Genomic DNA, 20,356 nt, shown 5'->3' with positions numbered 1-20,356 from the left:
CTAGCCTGGAACGGCAGCCATCCGACAAGGTGAAACTTCCTTCTTTATGTGGTTTGCGCTCAGATGGTCCTCGTGATAGGGAGCCTTGGGTCTCGATCCGTGATGACCAGAGTAATATTCAAAATGTAACAGCTGGCCCAGGTGAGCTCTGACTAATCAGCATGGACATCGCATCAGGACGGCTCTGCGTGTGGCCCCCCGGTCTGAAGAGTCTTCCCAGGGCATCAACTTGATGGGTTGATTTCTAGGAAAAGGATGTCAGTTTCTATTAAAATGCAAATCAACGTGGCCAGATTTAAAAAGGGGAATAAGATTGGCCCCATTTTTTTTTTCAGATAAAATGGAGAAAAACATGGAACCCTTGCTGAGTCCCTCCCAGGCTCCAGTCCCAGAGTAGGGGTCCGATCTCCCCTCTAATTGGGGTTCCTTGGTGAAGGCATTTGGGAAACACTGGCGTCAGTAACTGCTCTCAGACCGTCAGGCCCCTGGAACGACATCTGACTATGACCTAATGTCCCCCATTTGATTCTTCCCCCACCTGTCTTCTTAACAAGGGTAAGGCACTTAGGAGTAAGAGGTGACAAAAGGTGGTATCACCCTGCAGGTGTCTTCTAGAGGTTTAGAATCGTAGACTAGAGCATGGCCGACTCCTCTCCTCAGTCAGGACCCTTGTGCAGTGTACAGCCTGTGCAACCATCTCTGGTTGTACAACCATAGGTCTCCTAGGCCGGCCTGCCATCTAGCTAGCACAGCCATCCTCTATTTGGGGTCCTTCACAGTGGACATCCAGGCTGTGCTTGCACATCTCTGGGGATGGGTAGTTCATTTCCTCCAAAGGCGGCCCATCACCCTCCAGCGGCTCTGCCCGTGAGAAGCCATGGCCAAGCCCTGAGTTCCTCTCAAGCTTCTCTCCATTCCAGGATCCATGTCTGCCTCTGGGGCTGCACAGAGCAAACCTCTTCTTTCTCAGAACAGCCCCAGCGACTTGAGGCAGCTTGCTCCATACAACCCTCCTCCCCCAAAACACACGTGTGGGCACACACACGCGCACATGTGCACACACACACACAGCCTGACCACCTAATGCCTCTGACAGCCCCTGGTAGTCCACCACCTACCCTGCTTTCAGGGTAGGCCTCCGCCCCACATGCAGCCTTCAGCCAGGGTATGAACCGCAGCGTGGAGCCATCGTCTCCCCGTTTGGGCCCCTAACCTTCTGTTAATACAACCTTGATGGTTTCCTTTTGTGTCTTTCTCTTTCTGTCAGCAGGCACACAGCTCCGGGGTCATTCACAGCCACCTCTCGGGAGTGGCCGAAGCCCAGTGATATTTGTTTGCTTTCCTGCAGGCGTATATCCTGGCTCCATCACCCCCCATAATGGGCTCGCATCAGGCATCCTGCCCCCCATGCACGATGTCCCTTCCAGGCACCACCCACTGGACGCCACCACCAGTTCCCACCACCATCTGTCCCCCCTGCCCGCGGCCGAGAGCACCAGGGATGGGTATGTACGGCCAGCCAATCCTCCTCCGGCATAGCGAGCAGGCACCTGCGCGGGACGAGGGCGAGGACAGGCGTCCCACACGCTAGATGGTCGCTACTGACCACGAAAGTAGCCAGCATTTATGCGGCACATACTGTATACCGCACCCTGTACCAAACACTTCCCGGGCACCATCTCATTGGCGCCTCACGGCGACCCTAGCAGGTAGATGGTATTGGCATCTGAACTTTGTGCCGCCTCCCCTCGTGTGCGCCTCCCCTGTGAGCGCAGCCATGGGAAGACGCTGTGCACCCGCACCGCATTCCGGACTGCCATACCAGGCCTCCTTGGGAGTCTCACCCTGGCTTCTCTTCGGCTCAGACCATGCATTTGGTGAGCAGACTGCCCGCTGCCCACACCAGAGGTGCTCATCCTGCCCTCACCCCCACTTCTGGCCGCTGCAGCTGTGATCATGGTTCAGCCTGCCAGGCTGTCCCGGGGCTCTTGCGGTAGGATCACTGCAGAGAGGAGTAGCCTTTTCAGTATTCAATGTGGTTCCCATTGTGGCCGCTTAATAGGCTGGAAATGGTAAATGTGCTAATTGCTGGTCCCTAATGCTGCCGGAATCTGTTTTCCTTGCAGATGGGCAGAGGGAGGTCACATAGCCCCACCTCCTGCCTTGCCTGCCACTTTCACTTATCGCTAGCAGGACTTGATCAGACTTGGCCCCCAAGGCCTGACCTCAGTACCTGCCTCCTCCTCTGCCCTTCCTCCCTAAGGCCACAGCCTTAGCCTTGGCATTGGCCTGCCTGTGCCTGGGACCAGCCCGGCTTCATCACCAAGTTTGTGGCCCAGGGCTCCGAACTAGGCTCCTTCTGCTACTCACTTATCCATTCATTCGGTGTCCGGTTCCTGCGTCCTTGGTGTGGGCAGGCCCTGGGCCCGGTGCTGGAGCCGCCGATGAGCCCAGTCCCGGAGGAGCTCACCATGAGGAGGGGAGATAGAGCCACAGGGATTGACCACGCGGGACAAGTGCTCTGAGGGAAGAAGCAGAAGGGGCTGTGGAAGCCCAGAGGAGAACCCAGTGAGCTGGAGGACGTCAGGGAAGGCTTCCTGGAGGTGATGCTAAGCCGGGCCTCCGAGGTTAAGTAGGAGTTGACCGAGTGGAGAGATTGGGAGGGACTAAGAGCGAGAGCGTAGACATGGTGAGAGCTTGGCGTGTTCTGGGAAACATGAACCTTTGTGTGGGGTGACAAGCTCAGGAGGGAGGTCGCTAGGGCCAGATCACGAGGCCTGCGGCAGGGGTGTATCCGAAGGGTGCCGAGCAGGGATGTGGTCAGTCCGGGGAGGAGAGTGCAGCCTGCAGTGTGGGGCTGGTTGCCAGGGCAGGCATCAAATGTGGGTGGATGGCAGCCTGGGCCAGGGCTGGTGGGTGGGGAGGAGGAACACCAGGAGGCATTAGTGACAGAGCATAAGCAGGGCTGGGGAAACTCCCACTGGGCGGGGAGAGGAGGAGGGAGGAGCCACCAGAGATGAGCCCCTGGGGAGGCAGAAGTGCTGTTCACGGAGCAGGGAAAGTGGGAAGACTGTGAGTGGGGGGAGAGGCACGACGAGGCTGCCTGATGGGGCTCAAAGGGGGGCCCAGAGAACCAGGCCTCCCTGAGCCTCAGTTTCTTCCTCTGTAAAATAGGTATTAAAATACCCTCCTCTAAGAAGGTGGTGAGGATCAGCCATGCCTGAAATACACATGCCTGGCATTGTATGTGTCATCTGGGACAGGTTCCACGGACACTACCCACCTCCCCACCCACCGGCTCAGGCCACCTGCTCACCCACCAGCCGGCCCCAAAACATCTCCAACCAAAGAAAAATAAACCACAGAGGCCTTTCCCTGCTCAGGCCCGTGCTCTCTGCTCCGCCTCATTCATCACCCGCCTGCCGCCTGCATAAGTGCCGGTCAAGAATTCCTGCAGCGAGAGGCAGAGTGATGACAAGACCAGGACAGCCGGGCCCGCCATCCGCCTGCCCTTGCCTACGGGAGTGGGAGCGAGGACTCGGGTCATCCCAACAGCCAGGCGCCTCGGCTCCTTGGGCTGGGCTGCAGGACAGGAGGGCCCTCAAGCCCGACACCAGGCCCAGGCCCGGGCCCGGCTTGAATGGGTTTCTTTTTTCAGCCCCTGAGAAGAGAGGCAAGGCGGGGAAAAGGCCTTCAGCCTCCCCTTCCTGCCAAAGTCAACAGGGAAGGCCACTCGCGGCTCCCCGGTGGTTTGCTGGGACGTTTAAATAGCTTGACAGAATTATCTGATTCACTCAAAAATATGCTAAGAGGGCCTGACTTCATGACCAAATTTATTTACCCTGGCTCAGAGTAGACGCCGAATAGGGCAGTTTTTTTTTTTTTTTCCCCAGCCCCATACGAGGTATGAAGCCCTCAGTCTGCCAAGCCAGTGAGGTTTTATATTAATTTTTATAGGTTCCAATTGAAGCAAAAATATTTGATTTAGGAATCATTTGCATGACTCAGAAGAGGAGCTCCAGATGATCTTTTTTTCCTTTTAAAGAGTTCAGGTAGAGCAGCGTAACCTCAGCCTTCACGTCTGCTGTGGAGAGTCGTGTTCTGTTTAATTTCACTGGCTGTGAAGGTGGCAAATGTGAATTTATGGCAGGTTTGAGACAGGAAAAACAAACTTTGAGAATGCGTGGTTTTTTTCCCCCTTCAGATCTGGTTCTCCTTAATTCTGCAATGCTGTTAATCTCTGGGTTTTGTAGCCGAGTGATTAAGAAACCCATTTGTTAGTATTTATCAGCTGTTTGCTGTGTGTCAGGCCCAGTGCTAAGCACAGAGTGCCTCAGAGGCAGAGACCTGGCCCTCCCCACGAGCTCCCAGGGGAGGGGACGATCAGGAAGTCAGGGGAGAGCTGTGTATGGGTGCTAGGATGGGGTGGGTGTAAGGCCAGCGGACCCCATGAAGAGGGCTTGAAGGAGGACCCACCCCCCGGCCACGCCACGGCCCAGCCTCTCTGGCCTCGGCCAGAGAACTTGTTGTGAGGACACACAGCTCGTGCACAGCCCTCTACAGTTTACAGACTGCAGTGGTAGACCCTGTCCCACTTGGCCCTGTGAGAGAGGCCTAAAAATGTTAATGATGACGATAATGAGAATTTATGGAGCTTCGATGAGGATTCAGTTCATTAACTTGAGGTTGAGGGGTACCTAGAGTGTGTTAGATGTTGGGCTGGGGACTAGGGACCCAGGCCTAAGGCCCTCCCTCTGTCTTCAGCACGCTTGCAGTGGTGGGGTTCCAGACATATGAATGATGGCAGTGCAGCCAAGGGGCAGAAACGGCAGGATGCCCAGGCTGGAGGGAGCAGATGGGGACCCAACAGAGTTCCAGACGTGGAGCCCACTGGCCTCTCCCCAAATCTTTCTCTGTTTCAGAGAAAGGCACTGATCTGTCCCTTTAACCCATCATGTTTTAGAGGGTAGGCAAGGGTAATATTCCTGGCCTGAAAAGGTCACCTATAGCTGTGACATTGAATTTATATTATATTTTAATGTGGATGGTCCAAAATCCCAAATGCCAACAAGAAGATGGACTCTTTGAGCTACCCCCCACCCTTTCTGCAATGCACATAAGTGCTTTGTAGGCTAGGAGCCTTCAGCCTGGTCCCAAGAGCCCCTAAGTCCATCCGACCTCAGGGCCATGTTGGTTCCTGTGAACAGACTCCAGAGGCTTAGTTGGCAGCGTGAGGAAGGAACCTAGTTCACAGTGATATGCAGTCCAGTTAGATGACCCACATGGGCTCAGCTGGGTTCAAGGTAACTACACAGCTCTACACTACTACAGCCGCATTTCAGAACATGAGCTTCCAGAGAGCCCATACTTGGGCTGTACCACCTCAGGCTCTGTATGAATGGAGGTGGTGAGCCCCCCATCACAGGATGTATGCAAGTGGAGGGGAGATGTCCAGGGATGGAGACAGAAGGCCCCTGAAGGCAAGGCACACTGTGCAGGGGAATAAAGCCCAACTTGGACATCAGACCTATCTTCTTGTTTTCTTTCCCACATCTTTAGAATAACGATGACGATTCATGGAGTGGCTGAGAATACCTCTGATGTCATCTTGGGTGCTTTGTCTATTTTGATTTATTTAGTTTTACCCTTGTATAACCTGTGAGGTCAGTGCTGTGCGGCCGGGAGTTGGTGAGCAGCCTCTCTGAACCTTGGTTTTTTGATCTGTGAGGCAGACACAAGAACTTCTCTCATGGGGCCTGAGGCGAGACAGATGCTCAATAAGTGGGGACTGGAAGTGCCATGGAATGTTCTCCTGCTAAGGAAGCACGAGAGCTTTCAGTGCACCTGCTCCTGGGCTTGTCCTCCAGAGGCGGCCGGAGCGGCAAACACGGAGGGAGAGTGTCAGGATCCAGTGGGGGAGGCTGGTGGTTAGCCCTGGGTGATAATAGTAAGTGCACCAGGGGGAGACACAGCCACGCTGTGAGGAAACCAAGGCTTTAAGAGACATTAAGCAACTTGCCCAAAGTCACGTGGCCAGTGAGAGCAGATGGGTAGAAAACAGTTTTGTCGACTCTAAGACCCATGTTTATAACCAGTGTTCCTTGCTGATTTCCAGTCCTAAATGCCAGATAGAAGTTCTTTACTGATTCCTTTGGATTCTGAAGCTCAGAGGACTTTAACATTTAATTCCAGTTTGAACATACTCAGAAGTAAAAGCTTCCTCTTCTAACTGCACTGTCTTAAGTCAGAGCGGAGCAGGTAGTGAGCTCAGTGTTGCTAGAGGGAAGCAAGCAGCAGCAGCCATGCCTCTGGCCCCCACTCCCCACCCCACACACTGCCCCCAGAGTCTCTCCTGCTGATGGCCATCTCTGTTCTCTCCAGGTTGGGACCCGGCCTCCTCTCACCTATGGTCAGCCCACTGAAGGGGCTCGGGCCACCACCGTTGCCACCATCCTCCCAGAGCCATTCTCCCGGGGGCCAGCCCTTCCCCACACTCCCCAGCAAGCCACCCTACCCGCCTTTCCAGAGCCCTCCACCCCCGCCTCTGCCCAGTCCGCAAGGTAAGCTCTGGCTGAGGGCCTCTCCATATACCTCCACTGACTCCTCCAGTGTCCAGGAGGAACAAGGCACTGACCTAGGGCAGGGAGGCGGGGACTCGGAATGACGGAGGGCACTGAGGGCCACCGTGAGAGAAACCAGGAGTCGGGTGACCCGACATACCTCGTCCGGGGCACTTCCTGGAGGAAATTCCACCTGAGGGGTGAGGAAGCGTTTGTCCCATTGACAAGGCATCGCAGGGCTCTCCCAGCGGAGGGAACAGCATCTACACTGGCAGGGGGGTGGGTACAGCCTGCTGCTTGGAGGAGGTGAGTGAGCGGGCATCTCAGGAGGTGGGGATGGAGGGCCAACAGTCCCCTCCCTCAGAGCACTATGTCAGCCACAAAGTCCAGCGCAGCCACGTGAGGCCGCCTCGCCCTACCCCCTCCGGTGCCAGACAGAGCTGGGAAAGGGGCCCAGGACCCCTGGCACCTTCTCCACCCTGGGGCTCTCTTCTCTGCTTTGCACCCACCGTGCCTGGACAGGACAATGCGGGAGGCTGGACAGTGCAGCGGGATGGTCCCCTCTCTGCCCTGGGCGGTTTTCCTTTGTTATCGCATCCCCTGCCGCCTCCCTTTGCAGGGTACCAGGGCAGCTTCCACTCCATCCAAAGTTGCTTCCCCTATGGTGACTGCTACCGGACGGCCGAGCCAGCAGCCAGTGGGGACACTCTGGCCGGGGAAGCCCACGGCTTCAACCCCCTGCGGCCTAATGGCTACCACAGCCTCAGCGCACCTTTACCTGCCACAGGTGAGCCCCACTTGCACGCCTCTCTTCCCTGGCCACCTACCAAGGCCCAGCCCTGTGCTGGGTACTTGTGCACATTGTCCTGAAGCCTTGGGACGGCCCAGAGGGGCAGAGTCCTCTCCATTTTACAGAAAGGGAAATAAAGGCTCACACAGGTCCCAGGACCCCACAGAGTTGGGATTTGCACCCTGTCTACCTCCGACGTCCGTGTTTCTTCCACACTGTCGCACAGCAGGTGTGTGATACGTCTCTGGACTCTGGCAGGTTTCTGAAGACAGAAGACTCAAACTGGACGCTTGCAGGCTAGTTGAGGTTTCCCTTTAAATATTTAGTGAGCACAGAGTATGTACACAGTTGTGGACCCTGGGGAGACAGCAGGGAAAGAGACAAATACTGATCTCTCTTTAACAAATAAAGAAAATGAGGCCAGAGAGGCCACCCTACCGGGAAAGACAGGCCCTAGAGGTTGTGCTTGTTCCTTGTGCTGCATCCGTGTCCCCTACAGGGCCCTGGGCCTTCCCCACGTAATGCCCCTGGCTGGGGTGGAGAAACCCAGTGAGAGGGAGGGCTTTGCACAGCCCAGGGTGGAATCAGGCTCAGACCAGCGGGGCCAGTGCTGATCAGAGCAGGGGCATCGGATGGGGGGGGGGGGGGGGTGTGCAGACCCTCCCTGAGTTCCCCAAGCCCAGCTCCACCCCGAGTCAGCCTCCAGGCCTGGGTCCAGCTGGAAGTTATAAGTTCTGGGCAGGCTGGGGGCCCCAGACAAAGGGGAGCCTGAGACCCTGTGCCAGAGGCCCCTTGGGCAGCTCTGGGTGTGTGCAGCCGGGGATCGAGGATTAAGGACATAGGGACAATAATGAGGCCACAGACAAGCATGCAGAAACCTGTGGGTCCATCTGCGTGAGGGCCCATGTGTTCCTGTTCACACACAGGTTCTCACGTCCACGTACGTCTTCTTTTGTCACGTGTCTGTGGTCCCGTCTGTGTGGACACATTGTGTGTTATCCATCCCATGACCCCTGTGTGCACAGACTGTGTTCAAACGTGGTGTAGGTGTGTCTGTAGGTGGACGCGGGTCACATACATGCACCATAGGCAGATGTGTGCCGATCACAGGGTGCGTGCGGGTGGGTGGGGCGTGTTCCGCGTGTGCACATGCGTGGGTTGGTGTGCGATGAGGCCCTGGCTGCTGTTCCCGGCACTGCTGGCTCACCACCTCATCCTCCCCCTGCTCCATCCAGCCTGCGGTGAGCTTTCTTGGGGTTTAGCAGCAGAAATAGGTAACTCTGATGGGCAAGAGGCAGCTTCCATGCCCCCACACCAGGGTGGTGGATTCTTCCGGCCTCCCGTCTCCCCTGCTATCTGGGTGGCAGCCCGGCGTTCAGTGCCCGTCCCAGGCCCCGTGCATCTGCCTGTATGTCCTCTGCCAAGCTGAGAATAGACAAGCTGGATTGATCCAGACTGATAGGGTGGGGCTGTGGGCCTCGGGGTAGTAGTTCGTCGTGATCCCACTGCACAGATGGGAAGACTGAGGCCTGCCTGTCATGGGCTACGCGGATTTGTGACAGCAACTCAGGGACAGAGCCCTTAGGGCCGGGACTGGATAAGACAACCTCTCCAGGCCCCTCCAGGGTAAGGGCCTCTGAGCAGCGGAGCATGTCCAATGGAAGAACCAGGTGTCTCAGGGCCAAATGGATCTGGGTTCAAATCCCAGTTCCCCCACTTAATGGCAATATGGCCTCAGGCAAGTGTCTTGACCTCTCTCAGCCCATCTTCTCGGTTATAATATAGAATAATGACTCCTACCTCACAGGATTGTTGTGACTGAAGGGAGATAAGACTTCAGTGAAACCTTGGTAAGAGCCCAGTCAGTGCTGGTCCCTTCTTTGGGTTTCTCGTGTCTGGTGGGGTGAAGGAACCTGAAAGGGTGGGGGGTGCGCTGTGCTGCTCTGCCAGGAGGGGCCCAGCCCCCAAGGACAAGAGCTGTGATAGCCCATCCCACCCTCCCCCACATTCGGCCCTACAGTCCAGCGCTGGGTGACGGACTGCTCCAAGCCAGCCGGCTGTCTGTCCAGCTTCCCCGGGTCCCTTGGCAGTGCAAGGCCTGGAGCACCTCCTCCCACCCAGCAGCTCCCCTGTCCGGAAGAGCAGAGGCTCTGAGCAGGCCCCACTGAAGGGATACTGTGTGAAGGGACCCTGGACAGGAAGGTGGGGTCAGGGGGCTGGGAGAAGATGACAAAGCATAGCCCTTGCATCCTCCAGCCCGGACCCTGTTCCCTCCCACACCCACAGGCTACGAGGCCCTGGCCGAAGCCCCATGCCCCACAGCACTGCCACCACAGCCATCTGAAGACATTGTGTCCAGTGGCCCCGAGGACTGCGGCTTCTTCCCCAATGGGGCCTTTGACCACTGCCTGAGTCACATCCCGTCCATCTACGCAGACACCTGAAGGAAGGCCCAGCCTGCACCTGTCCTCCCTCCATCGCAGACACTACCTTGCCCACTCGCCATCTGTCCCCACCCTCTGTGCACCCAGCCTGAGCCGCCGGGCCAAGGCTCCCCACAAACTCAGGGTGCTGGGTCTGCGGCGGCTGCCCTGCGCTGGCCAGGGACAATCACCTGAGCCCGAGCTGGGTGCTCAGAGGTACCCGTCAGGATCCGTGACCCCCCGACATTCCCTTGACTGTGCCTTCCTTTTTTTCCTCCCCAATGGTTTTGAAATCACAGACCTCGTGTATATAAAACGTACAGAACTTGTTTTCCATTCCCCTTCCAGTTTTATATTTTGGGTTTTACAAGAAAAACATTAAAAACTGGAAACGAGTCATGGGGGCCTAGTTTTGCCTGTGAGCCAGCAGAGTAGAGGCCGAGACCAGCGGCGGGGCGGAGGGGTGTGTAACAGAGCCGGTGTGCGAGGCTCAGAAACCAGCCCAGGCCCTGGATTCCATCAACGGGGATGGGCGCCCACCTCACGCGGCCCCCACCATGTGCTAGTCCCAGGACCGCGCCGCAAGGCAGGTGAGCCGACCAAGGCTAGGGCTAAAATTGGAGCCCGGATCACCTGACTAGACCTTTGTTCTCTGCACTGACTTCTCAGCTGGCAGAAGAACGCACTTAAATTCTGGCCCGCGGTTGGGCCAGGCTGCAGACAGCATCCCAGGTACACAGAGATCCACCCCGCACCGAGAGGTCTGGGAGGGGGGAGAGGAAACCACTTCTGAGGGCACCAGGGCTCACCCCCTGCCCATCTCCCTCCCCATCATCCAGGCCTGTGCAGATGGCCTGGACGCTGTCCTGCATCTCACTGTGTCCCCCTGAAGGTCACCTGGTAAAAGAAAAGTCCTCCAGGAAAATTTCTGCCTCGTCACCGCCGAAGTGAAATGAAACAAGGGAAGTCACGTGTACTGCATGCCTACTGCGTGCCGGGCCCTCCTCCTCCAGCAGCTCCACGAGGATCTTCCTAGCCCCCTTTAGCTGCGGGCGAGCAGTCAGGATTCAGAGCCAGGTCAAAGGAACACCTCTGTGTTCCGTGTGGCTGGGTTAGGTAGGCAAACCAGATGGAAAGATCTAGCCAATCCCTCTTTACATAGTGGGAAACTGGGGTTCAGAGAAGCCACCCAGTCAAGTGGTGACAGAACCCAGACTGCACCCTGTGTGCGTGCCTGTTCTCTCCCCGCGACCGAGGGAGGCCGCGAGTGCTACTCCGTGTCTACAGCCCTTCCTTCTGGCTCCCAGCTGGCTCCAGCCAATGAGGAGCCCAGCTTGGGGTGCAGGCGGAGAGCAAGAGTCCCTGGGCAGGCCCCATTCTCACTCAAGGTCCCGGCTCCAGTCAGGTGGCCCTCTCCACACTGCAGGTCACAGCAGCGGCCCCCTGTCCTCCCTCTTCAGGCATGGGCTGGGGCTGGAGCTGCTCCCACTCTTAGGAAAGTCAGACCCCGCACTGTCCCTCATTTGCCTGCCACCGGCCCCCACCGTTGTACGGAGTCCTCTCCTTAAACTCTCCTCAACCGCCCCACTCAGAGGGCCGTCTGTTTCTTGCCAGGGCCTGACGGTTACCCCACTTTACAGATGCAGAGACTGAGGGACCGTGAAGGGACGTAACGTGTCCGTGCCGCACAGCCAGTGGATGGGAGAGCAGGGATTCACACCTGGGGATCGGGCTCCGGAGCACATGCTCTCACCCACCGCACTTCCTACCCTGGAGGACTCTGGGCACCTGGCTCCCACCTCTGGCTCCCAGAGCAGGCCAAGTCCAGGCCCGCAGTGGGGAGATTCTGATCTCATGTCACACAGCATCCCTAATGTCATCAGGGATGAGGACCCAGGACTCCCGACTCCCAGGCTCCCCTGGCCCCCTTGTCCCATCCTCCACTGGTTTTATGGAACTAATTAGGTCGTGGCAAAATTCCTTTAACAGGGATGCTCAGGAATCAATACTGCATGTCATTGTAAGCACTTAATCCACTCCAGATAAGCAGAATTAAGCTGTACAATGAGGACATATTTCTATTAATAATGAAAGGGCTGAGCCGTGAGCAGGAGAACACACAGGGAGCCAGCAGTTGGATCCCATTTAGTTTCTGAGAGACAGAGAGAGGGAGAAAGGGGGACAAAGGCAAAGACAAACAAAAGAGAAAAAGACAGACAAGTGAGCTGGAGACAAAGGCTCGGCACACAGTAGGGATTCAGTAATAGCAGCTTTTATCGTGCCCCTGAGCTGTAAATGTGACTGTTCCCTTCCACTGCTGGGGTCTCCTCTGAGCCTCCGCTCCTCCTCTTGGTGCCAGGAGGCCTTCCTCCCAGATGCCTGCAGGTCTCCATCCTGGTCGAGTGGGCACAGCAGCCGGTGGGCCCCTGGGGCAGGACCCGCCGAGAGACTGGATCCGAGCTCCCTTCCCAGCCATGCTTGCTTCGTCCCTTGTTTAGGAAACACTGAGCACCGAGGCCCCTCCTGAGCTCTGCCCGAGTGCCAGGGACTGCAGCCAGGAGTGCGGTGCCGTCACAGGGCGGGGTGATTACTGCCAACCCTCACACAGGGGGCGTTGGGTCAGGTGGCACTTCTTACCTGGAGAGACCCCGGGGGATGGGCCAAGGCTTTGGGCCCTGCAGGGTCTGTAGGGCAGTGGAGCTAAGTCTGCCCGAGAGCCCCTAAAGGGGGACCCAGGGTACCGGCACGGTGCCCAGCCCTGCCAGGGGACCACACTGCCCTTCCAGCCCAGCCACTCCAGGCGGCCCCTGCAGCCCTGCCCTCCGTCCAGTCCAGGCTCATATTGGCCTGCCCCCCCCCCCCACCTGCCCTGTCCCCATCTCCATCAGAGGCCCTCTATCTTCCATCTCCCCCTGTCCTGTCTTGTGTCCCCTGTCCCTCTGTCTTCTGTCCCCCTGTCCCTCTGTCTTCTATTCCCTGTTCCTCTGTCTTCCATTCCTCCCTGTTCCTCTCTGCTTCCCCCTCACTGCTACCCCTGGTCCCCTAGCAGCTCTCTGCCCCTCCAGCCCTCCCTCTGTCTCCCCATCTCTGCTGTGCCCTTTTGTCCCCCTCCCAGTTCTCTCCTTCCCCCCTTCCTCTGCCCCTCCAAGTTCACTCCCTGTGTCTCTTTTTCTTCTGTTTGTCTTTCCCTTTCCCTCTTTAAACTGCAGGTCTGTCTTCTGTGCCCCTATTCTCTTTGCCTTGTCCCCCTCCTCACTGACTCTTGCCTCATTGTCTGGGGCCTAAGGCAACATAGAGCCCTAGTGGTTACAAGGAGGGGAGGCCAAAAAGGGGAAGAGTGCTGGTGAGACAGGCCTTTGGGGCAGGGGTCTGTGGTCACTTGACCCCCTCCTCAGCCACCTGCCAGGGGTCTCTGGGGAGAGTGGGTCTCAAGACCTCCCCTTCTGTCCTTCATGACCAGGCCCAGGGTCCCTTGATGCTGGGCACAGGGATTCCCCATTCCTGGATCTGCCTGGACTCCCTCTGCCTCCAGAGTCTCTGTTGCTGCTGGCCGTTGGGGTCCCCCATGACCCAGACCATCAGAACTAAGAAGCCCACTGAGGCCACCGGCACCGCCCCCTCTCACTCCATGGATGGAGAAACCCAGGGGACATGGAGAATGGGACACCAAGCAAGGGGGAGTTGGGGTTGCTATGCCCGCTTTATCCCTCAGGACGCCCTCCGCCTGCTGCTGTGAAGGGAGCGGGCAGGGGGAGCTCCCCCTGGACCATGGGCCCCGGGAGGTGGATCCTGCTCTGCCCTCCTCACCGCTGACTGCCCAGCCCCCACAGCACATAGTAGGTGCTCCGTACTTGTTTGTTGAATACATCAGTGGAGCATGAGAGCCGGGAGCAAGGGAACCAGGGCCCATCTGCACAGAACCTCGTGCAGATTAGGGCCACAACAATCATTTTTGAACTCCCCACCCCGTCCAACCCCTTGTTTTCCAAGCGAGAAGACAAGCCCCGAGAGTGTGACACAGCCAAAGTTACAGAGCAGGTCAGTGACCCACAGGGGACAACCCAAGCTCCCTGGTCCCCAGCCTACACTGTGTCCACCACCTCCTGTCAGCCGGCCTGAAAAATGACAGCATCCCGTGCTTTAAGGCTCCGAGAGAACCTACATGACATCATCATGACACTCCACAAGGTACGTGCGATTAAGCCCATTTTGCGGAGGAAAGAACTGAGGCCACCAAGAAAGTGAGGGCAGAACTGGAATTCCAGACCAGGTCTGTGGCACCAGCGCCCGGCCCACCCTTCCCTGCTGACTGGGGTCCAGGGGAGCAGCCTGAGGAGTTTTGGCGCACTCCCTTCTCCACCGTCCGGGGGGGAACCATTAGGCTTTTACAAGTCCTGATTTATATACTCGCCTGGGCCGTCAGCCCTGCCAGGGATTTATAGGTTTCTCAGTGATCGTGTCTCTGAAGGGAAACGCAATCGGAACGTGAACCAGGAAGGAAAGGCCCGCTCTCATCAGCCCTGCGGCTCTGGAGCCAAAACTCGATTTATTCCCAGGGGCCCCAGGCCTGTGGTGCAGCAGGCCGAGCGGAAGGCCTGTCAAGGGGCTGGTGAGGAATCAGGCCTCCAGGAAGCCACGTGCCAGGCTTTACCACCCAGGAGATGTGTCCCAGTCTCTGCAGGAGGGAGGGAGCTGCTTGAGCTCCCACGGGGCCAGGGAGCGGGGGACACGGTGGTGGACTTGGTCCAGCGGGTGATTTTAGGGCAGAGCAAAGAACTGGGGCAACCAGGCTTCAGCATAATTTGGAAGAGAGTGCACGGAGGGGATAGAAACAGGCTTTGCCTCGAGTTGACAATGCTAAAGCTGGAGGACGGGCCCATTATACTATTTTCTGTGGCTCGTTATATTATATCCTCTGTACTTTCAAGTGTGTTTGAAATCTTCCAGAAAAAAAGCTGACCCAGCCCCAGTGTGGCCAGGCCGGGGTTTTCTTGCTTGTCTGGCAGCCTAGATGGGTACAGGAGGCAAGTTCAGGCTAGCGCCCTGGAGGACGGTCTGGGGCCCAAATTCACCTTTGCCATAGGACTGTCTTGTCACAGCAGGACCTATGTTGGAGGCCTTATGTCCCCAGGGCCCAGCACAGGGCCTGGAACGCAGTTGGTTCTTTGGGTTAATTTGCCAGTGACAAATGAAAGTCTGTACAGAACAAGGGCCAGGACAGGGAGAAGTCTGCTCACCTCACACCTGAAGGTGGCTGCAGAGTACGGGAGACTCGGGGGCGGGGTGGGGGTGGGGGACCTTGAACACAACCCCAGAGCTCAGCAGAATGCCCTGAAGAGAGGGTGCTGACAGTACTGGGAGACCCCCAAGCAGGCTGGGACCCCAGAGAGTGGGGCTGAGGGGCAAATCTCAGATTTCTAAAAGGCAAAGCCCTCTAAAGTAGAATGGACTACTTTGGGATGAAGCGAGCTCCCCATCCCTGGGGGTGTGCAAGCAAGAGTGGGCAGGATGCTATGAAGCAGTCCTGTCCCTGGGTCAAGGGCTGGGCTGCACAACCTCCAAAGGCTTCTCAGGCCCAAGCTGAGACAGCAGCTGTCTCATGCCCACACAGGCAGCCGTGGGGCCCGCCATGCCGGCATCGTTCCTGAGACTGGACATAGGGCAGAGCGTGTCCAGGTGATTAATTGCGCATTTGCAGGGAAAGCAGGTGGCCAAGGCTTGGGTTACTGCCTAAATATTTTCTCAGAGGTTCAGAGCTGGCAGACCTCACACCCAGGCAGCTCAGGACAGCAGGAAGGGGCAGCCATGATGGGAGCCTCTGTTCTCATGTTTCCCCAACAAGGAGCCCATGCGTTAGGAAACTAAACCTTGTCTGGAGACTGCAGGGGAAGAGCGGTGTTGATGTAGGGCTGCAGGCTGGAGCACGTGAGCTTCTGTCGGTCTTTGGAGTCTGGAAGGCGGCCAGTCCACAGGTGGGACAGCATCTCACCGGCATTTCTCCTCACAGATGGGGAAACCGAGGCTCAAGAGGTCAGACTGGCCCCAAAGGGTGGGGGCAGCGAGGGATGGTGGTTATTTACAAGAGAAGAAATTAAGTCGCAGAGAAGGAAAGGCTGTGCCCCAGACAACTTAGCTTACCCATCTGCAGGATGAGTAGCTAAAGCAGAACCGTCTTCTTACCGCCGGTGACTACACATTAGAATCATCTGGGAGTTTCCACACCTCCACACGCAGATCCTGCCTCTGAGCAATGGAATCCGCTCTCTGAGGGAGGGCAGGACTCCCCGGCAGGTGCCCAGGGAGGGCTGGGAGCATTGACTGGTTCAGAGGCTCCACCTGCTACGGGCCAGGCAATGTCAGTGCTCTACACGTGCTAATCATTTAACCCTCACACAGCCCTGCAGGGAGGGTCTTGTTACCGTCCCCATTTTACAGATGAGAAAACTGACGGCCAGAGAGGTGGCCAGCCTCACACACTGCCCAGCCAGGCTTCGGACTCCTGTCCTCCCGACTGCAAAACCCTGCCCTTGGCCAACCTCTGAGCCCCAGCACTTTGCTGTCCCTAGACTCCCGACAGTGCACTGGGATGCCAAGTGGTGACAAGTTCCCAGAATCGGGCGACAAGCTCCCAGTTACGACCTGGGGGATCAAGAGCTCTAGTGGAACGGGAGCCACGGCCTTGTGGGCCGTGCAGGGCTGTGCCCAGGCGAGCTGGTGTTTTCACCCAAGTTTGGCACTTCGCCCTCACCTGAGGTTTCCTCCGTGTCGGTCATGCCACCGCCAGACAGTGAGCAACTTGAGGCCACACCTGGAGGGGGAGTGGAGTCTGATCACCCAGAACAGAAGGGCAGGGGGGGATCAGGTCTTCTGCTAGGAAGCAAAGGGGGTGAAGTCACTAAGTCCTGCACCAGGTGTCTGCCAGGCCAAGCAAGATGCTGGGTGTTGTGCAGCCATCTCCATGGAGATCGGCTTTACTAGGTGGTTCCGTGCCCCAGAGAGGTCTAGAATGTGACAGGCAGACGCCTCTCGATTTTTATTGATGGAGAAACTGAGGCTCAGGAAGCTTGTAGCTCTCAAAAGATGGTGAGGCCCAGAGTGCTGCCAGCAGGGATTCCGATGTCTCCAGAATTGCTCAGAATTGTAGACAGGTCCCCTCGCTGAGTCTGGGGTTCTGCTCTGTAAGATGAGACAATGGCCCTCCCTCAGGAGGCAGATTAAATGGGACAATACTGTCACATAGTAAGTGCTCGAGAAATATAACCGTGTTGCTTCCGTTTTAGGACTGCCCGTTAAGACAAACGCCCCAAGTATTTTCCCCATAATTCTAAACCAAGCTTCATGTTGCAAGTAGGGAAACTGAGGCCCAGGAAGATGGCCTGCTTGGCTGGGGACATGTGGCGATTTGGCAATGGATCTGATCTCAGGATTCCCAGGGCAGTGCTCACAACATCCCATGCTATCTTGGGCAAAGGCCTCGAGGGTCAGAACACCCCAGCCTGTCTAGTCAGGTCCTGCAACCTTGATTCAAATTCCGACTCTGCAGCCTTACGGAAGTCACATGTTCTCTCTGGGCCTCTGTGCCCTCACCTGAGAAATGGAAAACCATGGTCACACATAGGGCTGTACTGAGAACGAGATAAGAAACCAGATGTGGCAGCATCTGGTGACCATGAAGAACCACAGTATTGGGGGAAGGGTGGTGGCCTTCATTTATCAATTTATCAATTCAGCAAGTGAGTAATTCATTCTACCTCACTTTGTTCTAAAGAAGAATTTGAGGCTTCTTCAAGAATTCATCTACCTGTCCAACAAGGTAGGCTTCTCTAAACGTGTTTCAGGGCCCAGCACCCAGAAGTACCCCCAACACGACCTGCCTTCTCGTAGCTTGCGAATGTCTGCCTTCTCTCTCAATTTCTCTCTGTGCATTTAATGTGCTCTTGAAATAGACTTTCCTCCATGGAGCCCTCTTGATGGCCATTTGGACATATGCCCAGATATGGGCACTGCTTTTAGCATCTCCCTGCATAGGCTGATAATTGGGGGGGGGGGGGGGGGGGGGGGAAACCATGCCATTGCAGGAACAGATAGAATGTGACCCTGCCCACTGACAGGCCGGGGCTGTCTAAAAGCAAAGCCGTCGCTCCAAGGTCAAGACGTCTTCTACAGTCCGTGCCACCTACTCCCTCCCATTGGCCAAGAAAGTGCCTGCCTCGGTCTCGATAACTTCCAAGACTTGCTCGTTAGAACCGTTTATTAAGTACCTCTGTGTTCCAGCCACCTACCTATGTTAACTCATTCTCTCTTCAAACAACCTAGAGAGAAAGAAAGAGGAAATCCAGGCTCAGAGCACCAGACAGACAGGCCCACTGGACCGTGAGACCCCTCTTCTTTTTACCAGGACAAGCTGCCTCTCTGAATCCTACTTCCTCCAAACTGACCTTCATTATTTCGTCCAGTTCTGCAGCTACGACCACCAGAGCATAGTCAGTGCTCAGCAATCCACTTGGATGGTGTGCAAGGTCTCAGGATGAGCTCATAGGGTCACAGGCTCGGGACCAGGAGAGGCAGGGAGGAGTGGGGCCTGCCCAGGCCACTCAGCAAGTGGAAGAGGGGTAGAGGCTGGATTCACAGGTCTCCAGACACCTAGCCGGGGCCCCAGGACTCCCACGGCCCCACCCAGCTGGTCAGCCTTTCCCTAACTTTTTTTTTGAGGTATCTTATCTCCCAATGACAGGGAGTTGCTCTAGGTCAAGTTACCCAAGTCTCCCATCCACACAACACAGCACTTAGTATGTCACACGGCGTAGATGCCAACAGGTTGGCTGGAGACTCCCACACAGCTGTTGTCCCCTGTCTACCCACCCCCGCCCTGGGAGATGGCCCCAACTCCCGAGTCTCCAGTCTCTAAGGTCCGTCTGTCAGCAAGGCCTAGAGTTGCACCCAGGCCATCTCAGAAAGGCCAATCCCCATTTTACAGAAAGGGTAGGTGGGAAAGTTGCCCCTGAGTGTAGAGCCCAGGTCGGGACACTTCTGTCACAAATCCTTTTCCTGAAGAGATCCAGCCCGGAGAGACTTTAGACTCAGCTGTTTCTCATTTCCCTCTTGCGTCCCTTGGCTCGTGCCGATCAATTCATCAAACTGTCTCCACGTCTTCTCTGAGCTGGGCACAGGAAAGTGGGATTCGTCAGTCTGGTCCCAGCCCTGGGCGGCCCCACAGTCCTGGGGAGAAGACAGGCTCATAAACAGCCCATTAGAGTCCTTGTCCCCGTGTGCGAACCAAGCGCTGTGCTCACACACTCCCACTGATAAGGTGCTTACTACCAATGAGGGGGTCTCTTTCATCTTTGTTCAGCTCCAACTGTGAGGAAATCCTTCCTTCAACATTTTGGGTACATTATACAGTGAAATAAGGCAGTATATGTGGTGTAAAAACAATTTCCTAAAAATATATACGCACCCAGAAGAAAGTTTAGACAAATGTACTTCCAAAGGTTAAGCGTGGTTTATCTTTGGAAGATGGGGTTGATGGTGACATTTATTGCTTCTTCATGCTTATTCTTATTTTCCAAATTTACTCCAGCTTTTTTTTTTCAGCCTTCATTTCCTAAGCTATAAAATAAGGACAAAAATGTCTACCTTCCTGGCAGTTATATAAATGGGATGAGACATCTGAGAGTGCTAGAGATAGAGTAAGCATTTAAAAATAACACAGGAGGGGCGCCTGGGTGGCGCAGTCGGTTAAGCGTCCGACTTCAGCCAGGTCACAATCTCGCGGTCCGTGAGTTCGAGCCCCGCGTCGGGCTCTGGGCTGATGGCTCAGAGCCCGGAGCCTGTTTCCGATTCTGTGTCTCCCTCTCTCTCTGCCCCTCCCCCGTTCATGCTCTGTCTCTCTCTGTCCCAAAAATAAATAAATGTTGAAAAAAAAATTAAAAAAAAATAACACAGGAATAATACTAGTTACAGAATGCTAGAGTCCAAAAAAGGCTGAAGAAAATCTTAGCGACTCTAGGTCCCAATCCTCTCATTTTAAAGGAGAAGACACTGAGGCTTGGAACTATTGCTCGAGGGAGAAGGAATAGGGGAGAGTGACCCTTTGACAGAGGCTGAGATAGGCTTCTTATTTTCCTTGCCTGGGACCCAGCAGGAGCCCGTGGAAGAAGTTGCTGTTCTAATGTCTTTTTTGTATCTGTCCAAAATCAATTTTAAAACAAAATTGAAAAATTGTTATTAGAGACAAAGGGGTACATGTGATAAAAGAGTCAATCCATCAAGAAGATATAACAATTATAAACATATATGCTCTGAACAGCAGAGCCCAAAATACATGAAGCAAAACCTGACAGAATTAAAAAGAGAAATAAATTCAACAATAGGGGGAGACTTGACTACCTCACTTTCAATAATGGATGGAATTAGGCAGAAGATCAGCAAGGAAATAGAAGAATTGAAGAATACTATAAACCAGTAGACCTAACTGACTTCTACTGGATATTAAAGGCTCTAGCAAGGGCTATCGGGTGAAAAAATAAAAGGCATCCAGTTTAGAAAGGAAGTAAAACTACTTCCATTTGCAGATGACATGA

At 55.7% G+C, this 20,356-nt stretch overlaps 1 protein-coding gene across 2 annotated transcripts in view; it reads left to right on the top strand.

The window, feature by feature from the left end:
* GLIS1 (GLIS family zinc finger 1) overlaps positions 1 to 10,170 on the top strand; it is a 228,348-nt gene extending 218,178 nt beyond the window's left edge. For both annotated transcript variants that reach the window (XM_040470314.1, XM_040470313.1), the window contains exons 8-11: positions 1,349 to 1,505; positions 6,382 to 6,560; positions 7,180 to 7,347; positions 9,637 to 10,170. In XM_040470314.1, the coding sequence (XP_040326248.1) occupies positions 1,349 to 1,505; positions 6,382 to 6,560; positions 7,180 to 7,347; positions 9,637 to 9,794 (662 nt within the window). In that variant the 3' untranslated portion in view covers positions 9,795 to 10,170. The remainder of the gene's footprint in view (positions 1 to 1,348; positions 1,506 to 6,381; positions 6,561 to 7,179; positions 7,348 to 9,636) is intronic.
* Positions 10,171 to 20,356: the final 10,186 nt, after the last annotated feature.

This window comes from Herpailurus yagouaroundi, unplaced genomic scaffold (genome assembly GCF_014898765.1).
Source record: "Herpailurus yagouaroundi ecotype Mexico unplaced genomic scaffold, PumYag 77, whole genome shotgun sequence".
NCBI classification, from domain to species: domain Eukaryota; kingdom Metazoa; phylum Chordata; class Mammalia; order Carnivora; family Felidae; genus Herpailurus; species Herpailurus yagouaroundi.
Note: the sequence above shows the minus strand (reverse complement) of the source record. Positions and strands in the feature narration are given on the sequence as shown.